General features: G+C 43.8%; 1 protein-coding gene across 3 annotated transcripts in view; it reads right to left on the bottom strand.

Moving 5' to 3' along the window:
- The window catches only part of BCKDHB (branched chain keto acid dehydrogenase E1 subunit beta), a 283,718-nt gene extending 274,146 nt beyond the window's left edge, over positions 1-9,572 (bottom strand). For 2 of the 3 annotated variants that reach the window (XM_079939005.1, XM_079939006.1), the window contains exon 1: positions 9,284-9,572. In XM_079939005.1, coding sequence (XP_079795131.1) covers positions 9,284-9,479 — 196 coding nt within the window. In that variant the 5' untranslated portion in view covers positions 9,480-9,572. The remainder of the gene's footprint in view (positions 1-9,283) is intronic. The other variant, XM_079939004.1, reaches the window with a different exon arrangement.
- Positions 9,573-13,631: the final 4,059 nt, after the last annotated feature.

The raw sequence follows: 13,631 nt of genomic DNA, 5'->3' as shown, positions 1-13,631 counted from the left end.
TTTCAAGTCTGCTGACCGTTTGAATTAATACTGAATGCCTCTAAGACATCTCATCTCACTGCTGCTTGGCAAGTTTCCAGTAAGGAGAAAGCAAAGACTTTAATAATAAAAATCAAACAGAGTGAATCTGAAAAGTATTGCTTGATAACCACAAAGAATTTGTTCATCTTGTATGAAAATAATTTACAAGTAAGGGTATCTAAATGTTATATTTCCACGTGAACACATAATCTTTCCCTCCTGAATACTTTTTTTTTCCCAAACAAAGTCAGAATTTTGGGGTTTTGGATTAACTGCTATTCTACTAGATGCTTTTAAAAGCTTTAAGTGACAATTTTTAGTAGAACAACATCTACTTGTGATTCTTTTTTAATCTGCAGTGTGATTTATGGATGGGTCTGAAAGAAATCACAAGTTATTCAGAGGTAACATCATTTAAATATTTATTTTCCTTAGAATTACTTATTTTCCTGGGGGTTACACCAAAAACTATTGATAAAGTATGCCTAAAGTTCCCTCATGATAAGATAAGCACACCTGGAGCATGTCTAACCAAAGCTGTGCCACTGGTAAGACCTTAAAAAGGAGAAAAGAAAAAGGCCTATGAACACCACTACAAAATTATTAAACCCAGTTGCCAAATCACACAATTACCAGTATCAATAACTGGCTGCAAAATTTCAAAGCCAGACTGACGACTCTTCTTTTCCAGGATAAAAAGTTATAACAAAATGAACATAAATATACACAGCGTGCAATTTCCCAAGCCAAGGATGCAAGCTAAAGGGTACCCATTGGTAAAATGGGGTTTTATGGTTGGAACTGAGCTGCTTACTCAAAACTGTCCTAAGTAGAACACTGTGAAAAACCGGGTCACCATCTGGCCAGTAGGCACATGAAAAGATCTCAACTTCGCTAATTATTAGAGAAATGCAAATCAAAACTACAATGCGGTATCACCTCACACCGGTCAGAATGGCCATCATTAAAAAGTCTACAAATAATAAGTGCTAGAGAGGGTGTGGAGAAAAGGAAACCCTCCTACACTGTTGGTGGGAATGTAAATTGGTGCAGCCACTATGGAGAACAGTATGGTGGTTCCTTAAAAAAACTAAAAATAGAACTACCATGTAATCCTACAATCCCACTCCTGGGCATACATCCAGAGAAAACTCTAATCTGAAAAGATACAGGCACCCCAATGTTCATAGCAGCACTATTTACAACAGCCAAGACATGGAAGCAACCTGAATGCCCATCAACAGAGGAATGGATAAAGAAGATGTGGTACATATATACAATGGAAGAGTACTCAGCCATAAAAAAGAATGAAATAATGCCATTTTCAGCAACATGGATCGACCTAGAGATTATCATACTAAGTGAACTCAGTCAGAAAGAGAAAGACAAATATCACATGTTGTCAGTTATATGTGGAATCTAAAATATGCTATAAATGAACTTATTTACAAAACAGAAATAGACTCACAAAGAAAACAAACTTATGGTTACCAAAGTGGAGGGGGGGATAAATTAGGAGTAGACAGCAGATACAAACTACTATATATAGAATAGATAAACAACAAGGTCCTACTGTATAGCATAGGGAACAATATCCAATATCCTGTAATAAACCATAATGGAAAAGAATAAATTTTAATTTTAAATAAAAAATTTTAAAAACCAGGTCATCATCATTGCTGCAAAGACAAAGTGGCATGTTGCTGGGATGTAAGGGACACAATAGAACATAAGGGGGCAGAGGTTCTTAACTGCCTTTGATCAGAGCTATGTGCTCAGCCCTTACAACAGTATCTGACATGCAATAGGTGCTCAATAAATATTTGTTGAGTGAACAGCTGAACAAATAAACCTATGAGGCTGTTTCTTAAAAATTAATAAACAGGGCTTCCCTGGTGGCGCAGTGGTTGAGAGTCCGCCTGCCGATGCAGGGGACACGGGTTCGTGCCCCGGTCTGGGAAGATCCCACATGCCGCAGAACGGCTAGGCCCCTGAGCCATGGCCGCTGAGCCTGCGCGTCCAGAGCCTGTGCTCCGCAATGGGAGAGGCCACAGCAGTGAGAGGCCCACGTACCGCAAAAAAAAAAAAAAAAAATTAAAAAACAGACAAAGCAAATTGTTCATCAACCACTTAAAAACAAAGGAATGGGATAGGAAAAAATCTACCAGTGTCACAATTCAAAGACAAATTCCAGGCCAAGGGGAGTGGGGGAGAGGCAGTACTGCAGTACCAGTCTGATGAGTAGTACTCAGTTATTCTGAGTAACCATTCCATATGCAGCATGGGGTAGCACTGAAGGGAGAGAAAGGCCATCAGCAGAGCTAGAGCACCTGAGATTTAATGGGTCACACGGGTGCCCCAGGAGCAGTGTCCAGAAATAACCCAGGTCAACAGCAGCCCATGCTGACAGTAAGTGTATCTACACTTAGACCCCGAACAAATACAAATAAATACACAGCTAAGACGTGGATTGGGGTCTACTTCGGAAAACGAAGCTTCCACCAACACATCCAGCGCTGGTTCTGCTCTGGGCTGCCTGGTCCCTGGTGGAGACCTGTGTATCACAGCCCCTCCTCGTTGTGTGCCTCTTAGAAACCCCCGCGTTGAGCACACTGCCGGACACATACATGACAGGCAGTACATGCCTGTTGAAGCACGACGCGTGCGTGATTTCCATGGCATAATCTGGCATGAACCACACTGTAAAATGGGAGGATGCCTAAGAAGCTACCTGCTTTCCCCCAGCAAAACCTCTTCCACCCCTCCGGATACCCTACTCTCCAGGAATCTTTTGCTAGGAGCCACGTATATACCTCTACCCCATTCTAACCCCTATTAAAGGGTGTCCCGACCTCTACCCCATAAAGTAAGTTTCGGGGAGAATCCAAGTAACAGGGACAGAACATTTTATATTGAAATGTAAATGAAGGGTCTCCAAAGGCAAATGCCTTTTGAAGGTGCCCGTGTTACTGCATATCCACGAAAAGGAAGAAATTAACAGTTGGGGGTGAGGTGGGCTCATGCTAACATCTGCCAAGGCATGACGCCCATGGTCGGACAACCTGCGGCGCTTCCCTTACCTTTGCTGGCCCTAATCTACCCAGTCTCTATGATTCTTAAATCCATCTATATTGCTGGGTACTCACAAATGGGTCTCTCCAATCCAGACCTCTCCTCTGTGCTCTTGGCTTTTATATCCAACAGCTGTCAGTTCTCCACTTGGGTGTCTTGGGCTTTTCTAACTCAACCAGCACAGAACTGAACTCTTGATGTCCACTCCCAAAACCAGTCTTTCCACTTTAAAAACCGCACTAGATGGCACTCAGGTGCCCAAGCCAGAAACCAAGGAGGCATCCCTGAATGTCCTCCTTTCATCCATTCTACGTATCTAATCCCCTAAATCCTACTTCCATTGGGCTATTGTGAGAATTCAGTGAGATAACTACTATCAAATGTCCCAATATTTAGGGAGCATCTACTCTGCACCGGTTACCTTCCCTCTCCCCTAATTAAGGAGACCTTTCCAGCACAATGCGTGTCAGGCACCAGTAATTGTATGGATTATCTTATTGAGTGCCCCCAGCGACCCTCTGAGGCAGTGCAAATGAGGAAAACAAAGCTTATGAAGACTAACACACATGGCCAATGTCACAATGCTACGTTGTAAAGTGCGGCTCAAATTCTCTATCACAGCACTGTTACTTGAGGATTAAATGAATCGATACACGCAAGGCACCCAGAATAGCACCTGGCACACGGTGAGCACGGATCCAAGTGTCCGCTCTCATCGTTATCTTCATTCTGTGGGGTACCACGAGAGGTTTGGATGAGCAATGATAAAGTCAGTCAGCACAGGAAACACAGAGTAAGAGGAGAAAAGAGGAAGGACATTCACTGAGGGCAATTCTAAAAAAGATGAGGAAAAGAGACCTGGAGAGAATTCTCTGGCCCCAAGGGTTTCTACCTGTGACGTAGTTGTTTTGGTGCCAGATCAGAACTCACACCACCTTACCTCACTCAGAGTGTTCTATTCCGTCAACACTGCCAATGCTAGAGACTGAATGTTTGTGTCCCCCCAAAGGCAGATGTTGAAACTTAATTCCCAATGTGATGATATTTGGATGTGGGGCCTTTGGGAGGTGAGTATGTCATGAGGGTGGAGCCCTCATGAATAGGATTAGTGCACTTACAAAAGAGACCCCAGAAAGCTCTCTCACCCCTTCCACTATGTGAGGACACAGTGAGAAGATGGCTAAGAACCAAGAAGCAGACCCTCACCAGACACTGAATCATCTGCCAGTGCTGTGACCTTGGACTTCCAGAACTATAAGAAATAAATTTCTGTTGTTTATAAGCCACCCAGTCTATTGGCATTTTTTTAAATAAATTTATTTATTTATTTTTGGCCGTGTTGGATCTTCGTTTCTGTGCACAGGCCTTCTCTAGTTGCGGCAAGCGGGGGCTACTCTTCATCGCGGTGCGCGGGCTTCTCATTGTTGTGGCTTCTATTGTTGTGGAGCACAGGGTCTAGACGCGCAGGCTCAGTAGTTGTGGCTCACGGGCTTAGTTGCTCCGCAGCATGTGGGACCTTCCCAGACCAGGGCTCAAACCCGTGTCCCCTGCATTGGCAGGCAGATTCTTAACCACTGCGCCACCAGGGAAGCCCTATTGGCATTTTTGTTACAGCAGCCCAAAAGGACTAAGACATCTCAACACATCCAAAATTTAAGTCACCCTCTCCCTCTCTGAAAACGTGCTTCTCCTCTGCCATCCCTCATTTCTATCAGTGCGACCACCACTTGACCATCCTTTCAGCCTCCCAGGTTGAAAATGTCAAGTCACCTTCGATACACCTTCCCCTGACTGAGCCCCCGCAGGCAAAACGGTGCCAGAGCCTCCCAAACATGCCACCATTTCCACTGACACTCACCAAGTTCAAGCTTCTCATGTGGACAATTACAATATCTCTCTGACGCATCTCTCTGCCTCTTTACCTTCCCTTCACCAATCCATTCTATAAACTTGCCCAGTGATATAACACAAGGACATCTCAGGTCACCTTCTTGCCTAAAAACACTCAATGGCCCTCCACCGCCCACAGAACCACATTTGAATCTATACGTAATGCACCGGCGCAGTGAAAGGCACGTTAGAGATATTCAACCTTTTCTTCTCCCCAAACTTTATTCCAGCTTTAGAGGCCTCCATTTACTTTTCCTAACTTGTTTCCCACCCATTTTCGTTCTCCTCCAAATAAACTCACTACTTCCTGTTCCTCACATAAACTCCATGCTTTCTAACCTCTCTTTGCTCACACTGTTCCCAACCCTAAAAATTCTAATACCGGCAAGAAGGCCGTCATCCCATAGTACAAAGATTCTTCATTATGCCGTTGATCTTTGAAAGCTGTCTACTGTCCCCTACACAGGACATCCCCGACCACAGTGGCCTTCTCGACTCCTACAGCACATCTCACCCCACCTCAGGGCCTTCACCCTTGCTTGTCCTTGTTTCTTCCTGGAAAACAAGCTTCCACTCTGGTCCTTGCAGAGGTGATTCCTTTATCAATCCTCACCGTGCAGCTTAAATGTCACCTTCTCAGAGGTGACCATGACCACCACTCTATTTAAGGAGTCCCTTTCACATGTCAAAATAACCAAAATAAAAGAATAAAAGTTATCTGTAGCACGCATGAAAGGCAGAGAGACAGTAACATAGAAAGGCAGAGAGAGAATAGGTATCTTCATTAGTAGGTACAACAGTACATGTGGGAGACTTTGGCATTAGACACATCTGGGTTCAAATTCTTGTGCTGCTTATCAGACTCGGGCAGGCCACCAACATCTCTACGCCTCAATTTTCTCATCTGTAAAATGAGCATAATATTCTCCAGCTCACAAGGTTACTGTGAGAATTACAGACTGATGTCTACCACAACACCTGGAACAGAGCAGCTGCTCAAGAATGGCAGACAGTATTAGCACTGAGAGAAGAAATAACTCCGTGTACAATTTTTAAAATACACAAAATACCCAAGTGTGTGTGTGAGCGCGCGCTGCAGACACACTCACACGCATGAGCACATACGATTCTGACACCAATTCCAAAGGGCATGTGTCTTTTTAACACATCACCAAGCAAGTCTGCAACACCAGCTGGGTGTCCTATAATGCATCTCAACTCCTACAGATTAAGGGCTCAGCCCTACAAGACCGCCCCTCCCCCAATTCAGATGCCAACACCAAGTGAGGTTGTCACCTGTGCTTCTGACTGACCAGCTTAAGATGGGAGGTTCCCACAGCTCCTCCTTGGGTTTGATTAATTTGCTAGAGCAGTGCACAGAACCCAGAAACATTTTACTTACTAGATCGCTGGTTTATCATAACTATAATAAACTATATATAACTCAGGAGCAGCCAGATGGAAGAGCTGCACAGAGCAAGGTGTGTGGGAGAAGGTGAGGCGCTTCCCTGCTCTCTGAGAATGCCACTCTCTCAGAAGCTGTTTGGGGAGGGGGGAGGGTTAATTTTTAATTTTTATTGTTTTTGGCCACACTGCGCGGCTTGTGGGATCTTAGTTCCCCAACCAGGGATCAAACCCAGGCCCCTGGCCGTGAAAGCAAGAGTCCTAGCCATGGGACCACCAGGGATTTCCCTCTCCGAAGCCATCTGAACCCTGTCCTTTGAAGTTTTAGGGAGACTTCCCTAGGCATGATTGATTAAATCATTGGCCATTGGCAATCCACTGACCTGGAGGTCCCCCTACCCTCCCCAGAGGTCAGAAGGGTGGGACTGAAAGTTCCAAACCTCTAAGCACATGGGTCACCAGCCCCCGTCCTTAGGTGACTTAGGGGCTTTACCAAAAGTCAACAGTAACATAACTAAAGACACCTTTATTGCTCTCATCATGGGAATTTTCAAGAGTTCTGTGCCAGGAACAGAACAAAGACCAAATATGTATTTCTTACTACAAATCACAGTATCACAGTACACCTGTGATTTTAGCATGACACCCAGTACTCACACTCTCACACCTCAAATAGAAGTATGAACTGGTAATTTGAACTATGCATTAAAAATCCATTAAAGTGTTCATATCTTCGAATCAGAAATCTCATCCCTGGGACTTTATCCTAAAGAAATAATCTCAGATACAGTAAAAGATACCTGAAATGTTTCTATCTGCATTATTTACAACACAGCAAAACTGTAACAACAAAAGCATAAAGGTAATTATTAAAAGTTTCCATTTACTTACCGAGTGCTTCTTAGTAGTCAGAGACTGTGTTAAGTACATTATGCACATTATCCTTATTTAGTCCTCATAACAACCTTCCAAATTAGATATTATTAACTCCTTATAAAGAAATTGAGGTTCATGGAGGCTAAGTGATGAGTTTAAAGTTATAGGTAACAGTGTGAAGATGGAACCTAGCCTAATCTGATTTTAGAGCCAAGATTTTAACCACTGAATTATACAGTGTTTCTGCTCGACGGAACACGTCTTTTTTTTTTTTTTTTGGCCATGCCACATGGCTTGTGGGATCTTAGTCTCCCAACCAGGGATAGAACCTGGGCACTCGGCAGTGAAAACACGGAGTCCTAACCACTGGACCGCCCAGGGAATTCCCAGAACATGTCTTCTTCCAAAGAAGGTTATAAAAACTATACAACAATATGGGAAAATGCTTCTGATTAAATAATGCAAATTGTATCTGTATTAAAACTACAATTAGGGGAAACTTTTATTCCACTCATTTTATTAGTGGAATACATTAATTCCACTAAACTGAAAGGAAATACTTAAAGGATACACCCCAAAATATTAGCAATATTTACAGTGGTGGGTGGTGAGATTACTTTCTTTTTTTGCTCTTTTCTATTATCCAAAATATCTGTGATATGCTTTTATTATTGTTATAATAAGAACAAACATTTTATTATCATTTTACTCAAGTTTTAGTAATTTCGTAATTATGGAAGGAGGTTAAGAAGACCGATGCTCTATTTCTCAAGTATCGGGCTAAAGTTTCTTTGCTTTGAAGACAGAATTCGAGGTCCATCTTGTTGAATAGAAAAAGTCGCTATTCGCCTTTATGGCGTCTACTATTTCACAGAACCGGAACACCTCTTAGTAAATAGTTTCCACATGCAGTTTAGCACATCGTTTAGAATGGAAGCTCTGGAATCTGAACAATTAGATTCCAAAGCTGATGCTACCACTAACTTATCTGTGTAATCCAGGACAAACCATCTCAAGGCCTCATTTCACTTAACTGGGAATAACAACATTACCTACCTCTTAAGGTTGTCCTAAGCATCAAATGAGAGGATGAATGTAAACTTCTCAGCCCATGCCTGCCTGTGGTAAGTGCTCAATAAATGTTCATTTTTATTACTCACAAGCAAATACTGGCACACTTCCCAAAATGTCAACTCTAGCATGTGAGAAGTTATTAGCCAAGGAAAAGGTAGCTGTTTTCTCATTGTTTCCAATGTTCTGATGATAGACACTGGATCTGTTGGAGATTACAGAAAACTCGCAGAAGAAACCGTAAATGTTATGCAACTGTCATACCGTGAAGCGTGAGAGGTGCTACGTGTCTGCTGCCGTTGGAAGCACTTGAAGGCTTCCTCTGCCCATCACCTACATCGTCACCTACATCGCTTACCCCTCCTTGGCTAAGTGGCAGCCTAGCCCAGCACAAGCTTAGTACTAGGCTCAGATAGGAAGCTGGATGTTTTCTGTGACCTTGGGGAAATCAATTCAGTTACTTTAGTCCCTCCGTTTTCTCTTACCTACTAAAGCAAAAAAAAGGGGAGGGGCGCTTTATTTATTTATTTTTTTAACATACCGATGCCTGTACTTTGTGGCCCAGCAATGGGCAAGCTGGGGCAACTCTGGGGGTCGGGGGGCACTTGGGAAAGCAAGGATAGAGAACGGAGAAAGGGAGGCTGTCCCTGGCACCACCCCTCCACCCCCAGGCCCTTGCACACCTGGTGTGCCTTGTCACCCATCTCGAGGGTGCCGAGGGGCTGCCTCTCGAGGGTTGAGTAGTCACAAAAATGTAGCAAGGAGGAAATCACAGTCAGACCCTAAGGTAGAACAAGGCTCCGGAGGGCAGGGCAGGGATTATGCCGGGATGCAAGGAGGTCAGCCCGACGGACCCCGCCCAGAACAGGCAGGGCGGCACCCGTTATGACCTCCCGCGGGCCTGGGAGTCTGGGTTGCGCGGGAGCGGACAGGGCAGCCGCTAGCTCACCGTACTCCAGTGGCTCCGGGTCAGGCTGGAAAGTGAAGTGAGCCACCTGCCGCCTCTGGGCCGCATCCCCGTCGGCCGAGGCGGGCTGCAGGAAGCCCCGCGGCAGCCCCGCGCCACGCAGCCGACGCCAGTGTCCCTCGGCCCCGGCCGCGCGGAGCCGCAGCAGCCTGCCAACCGTCACCGCCGTCGCCGCCATCCCCACACGCCGCCGGGGTTTGCAGCCTGCGCCGCGGCCCGCTGCCGGCAGGGAGGGCGGAGCGCCGAGGCGGCCTCCACACTGGGTGGACCGAAGGGGCGGCCCCGTGAAGCGAACCAATCGGAGCTCGGAATTCGGGGGTGGGAAAGGCGACGAGAAGAGCCAGCAGTGTTTGCCCGTTGTGCGCATGCGGAAAAGGGGCAGGTGAGCTCCAATGAGATTGTTCCTGGAGGCGGAGTCCTCCCAGTGTCAGCTGCCAGGGTCCGGGAGCAGAACGCGGTTCTGCAAAGTTCCACGCTCTACCTGGGTTTGTTCTTTTCCAACGTAATCTGCGTTGTGAGGTTCCGATGGCTTTTCCATTTTAAGATTTATATTTTCTTTTGAAATGTAACCCTTTTTTATCCTCTCCTGCTCTTTACCTTTATTATCCTGTAAGTAAGGGATGGAAAGGGTTACCGATCGGCATTGGTTACTGGCTTTGAGTTTCAGAACACTGCGGGAATCGCTGCTCTTAACCTGCGCTCTTTAGTTAAACCCTCCCTGAGTATTTAATAATTTTGTATAGATTTTTATTTTGTTTTTCTGGATTTAAATGAGAGTGAAAGAGGTAAATTTAGATTTCATCCTGCAAATCCACTTAATACGAATTCGGATGCAGTTTTGCCCAGGTACAGTGAAAATAGCTGATTAGCTTAGAAACCTGGAGAATTTGAGAATTCATTAATTTACGTTTAAAATTATCAACTTTGTAAATTTTCCTTTTAAAAATTCAGATGTTTAAAAGGATACCTACTCTGTCCATGAATTTACAAATTATAGCAAAATACGATAGAAACAAGAGTGAAAGTGTTTCCATCAGATGAAGGTGGGAAAATACAGGCCCAAAGCAATATGAAGAAGGAAGAGGGGGAAAGATTGTCTCCCTTCTGCTATTCCTGGCCTCCCAATCCATACTTGGTTTTGCAAGGAGGCAAAGGACAAGAGAGAAGAAATGGGGTGAAAGGAGAGACAAAGAGATGCACCAGCTGCCTGTTTTCTGATTGGGATTAAGAGACAGGAATTTAAAACTGCCCAAAGGAGGATCAGAAGTCTGTCGCCATTATTCCTACTCCCATGTAAGCCCCAAAATTTAACATTTCAGGGATTTTTAATCTTGTCTTTTGTTTTGTTCACCTCTTCTGTTTCATGGTGTATGTGTGTGCATGTGTACACGTGCGTGTGCATGCGTGCTGTATTATGTCTTTTATTTTTATGTGAGTGAAGGATTTTTTATTTAATTTTAATGAAGGAGGGGGTAACAAAATTAAATTACATTTACATAGTCAAAATTTAATTTTTAAAAAAGAGGATAAAGGGCTTCCCTGGTGGCGCAGTGGTTAAGAATCCGCCTGCCAATGCAGGGGCACAGGTTCAAGCCCTGGTCCAGGAAGATCCCACATGCTGCGGAGCAACCAAGCCTGTGCACCACAACTACTGAACCTGACCTCTAGAACCCGGGAGCCACAACTACTGAACCCACGTGCCACAGCTACTGAAGCCTGTGCACCTAGAGCCTGTGCTCCGCAACAAGAGAAGCCACTGCAATGAGAAGCCTGTGCACCTCAACAAAGAGTAGCCCCCGCTCGCCACAACTAGAGAAAGCCCGTGCACAGCAACGAAGACCCAACACAGCCACAAATAAATTAATTAAATTAATTAATTTTTTTAAAAAAGAGGGTAAAAAGCAAGGATAAAAACCAATCAATCTGCATTTTCTCAGTTTGCTGATAGTCTAGGGAGCTGGGGTGCTGAGATGATTTAGGCCTGGGGGAAAAAAAGAAAAATAATAAAAGAACTGGTGAGAATTTATTGAACCTCTGCTATGTATACCAGCTGGAAACAAGCTACCATTGAGACAAATATGTTCAAGATATAGTCTTGCCTTTAAGAATGTCCCAGGTGGCAAAGAAAGGAGACAGATTACATGACAAGTATAATCCGATGTGATGGGGCCCTAGGACAATGTAAATAAAATGAAACATACAAAGAGCAATAAACTCTGCTTTTGTTAAGTCAAGAATGCTTCCAGAAGTAACACTGAGCTGCACCCAAAAGATGAGTAGAAGTTACCAGGCAAACTAGGGAGGAGAAGGCATTCCAAACCAAGAAAAAAATGTGAACAGGCAAAAAAAACATAGTGCCTTCCAGGAAGAGAAAACAACTTGGTACTATCAGACTCAGGGTATAGGGAAAGATACAGGAATTGACAGAAGTAGGGAAAAAAGATTAGAGGGAGATTTTGGAGGTCTTCATATGCTGGTCTAAGAAGTTTGCATTTCCAGCTGTATTCAGTCAGGAACAACAAAGAGCGCACCTAACAGATGTGTCCGCCAGCAAATCACTTTTTGGGGGGTGGGGGGTGGAATTTCTCCTACCCTTCACCACACTATCTACCCAGTAACCATGGAAATGTCTATGTTATTAAAGTGGACCCACCCTGGCCACATTTCATTGATACTAATTTGGGAAACTGACTGTTATTTTCTGGGAATTTTGGAAAAGTACTTGAGAAAGAAAGATAGGCTATCTTTCAATGCCACTGGGAGATGCAAAGACAGTTTTCAGCAATCTCGTGGACCAGAAAAGGTGAAGAATGTGACTGTATTTGAGTTCCTAACTCTGTTTGTTCTTGAAGCCTAAACACTTTCTGGTGCTGAAGTTCTGTGAGATGCCGTGATATTCTCAAAATAGATTCTTCTCTTTGCTTAAGCTACTTCCAGTTGCATTTCTGACACCGTAACCTCCCTGGACACATACAGAGCCCTGGGGAGCCAGAGTTCAAAGTTGCTGGCCGTTCTTCAGAATGACTCTTGACTTAATTTCTGTCCCTGAGCTGAACTACTTTGCAGCCTGTACCTGTTTGAATTCAGCGTGCTTTTGGACACCCATCATTTATAGCAACATAATATTTCATAGTGATACAGCCTTATATCCTGGCCCCTGCTCCCATTCAAACTCAACCAGAGGCATCAGGGAGGCAAGTAGCCAAGGACTCAAACTCTCGCTTTAGAATTTTAAAATAGATTGTAATGCTGATGGCCAAAATAATCATTTGAGAAAAGAGTGTGAGTTTTAAAGACTGGTTTCTCAGTATTAAACCTCAAGAACCTGAATGACTTAGGGAACAAAATTTATGACCTAAACAAAAGATTATAAGTAGCCTGCTAATTTAAGAGCCAGTCTTTCCCACCTTCCATGGAGGTAGAGCCATAGAACGCGAAGAACTGTAGATGGGCCTGGAGGAGCATCACACGGTCCTCAAACACCCCTCCAGGGCATGGCATTTGGAATAGCAGAATGTTTCTTCTATATGGCCAACCCAGATGCAGATATGGTCTAGGGAACTTGAAGAGGCCCAGCAGTCAGAATGATAAGGAACTTATATCCGGAATATACTTTTTAAAAACTCTTAACAATAAACTGATAAATTACCCAGCTAAAACATAGGCAAAGAATTCGCATTCATTGACAGTGGGAATGCAGAATGGTTTGGAAGACAATCGGGCAGTTTGGGGTTTTTTTAACTAGACATATTCTTACCATATAATCCAGTAATCACACTCTTTGGTATTTTCCCAAAGGAACTGGAAAATTATGCCCAACAAAAACCTGTCCACAAATTTTCATTGCAGCTTTATTCATAATTGCCAAAATTTGGATGCAACCAAGATGTCCTTCAGTAGCTTATTGGATAAATAAACTCTGGTACATCCACACAGTGGAATACTATTTAGCAAATAAATGAGCTATCAAGTCATGAAAAGATATGGAGGAAACTCAAATGCATATTACTAAGTGAAAGAAGCCAATCTGAAAAGGCTACGTACTGTATAATTCCAACCATATGACATTCTGGAAAAGGCAAAACTATGGAGGCAATAAAAAGATCTGTGGTTGCCAGGGGTTGGGAGTGGCGGAGGGATGAATAGGCAGAGCACAAAGGATTTTCAGGACAGTGAAACTGTTCTATGTGATACTATAACGGGGGTAAATGTCATTATACATTTGTCAAAACCCATTGTACATACCAAGAGTGAACCTTAATGCAAACTATGGACTTTGGGTGATGATGACGTGTGTAGGTTAATCAGTCATAACAAAAGCACTACTCTG

This window comes from Stenella coeruleoalba, assembly GCF_951394435.1.
Source record: "Stenella coeruleoalba genome assembly, chromosome: 12".
NCBI classification, from domain to species: Eukaryota; Metazoa; Chordata; class Mammalia; order Artiodactyla; family Delphinidae; genus Stenella; species Stenella coeruleoalba.
The sequence above is the reverse complement of the archived record's forward strand: the minus strand, read 5'-3'. Positions and strand labels throughout refer to the sequence as shown.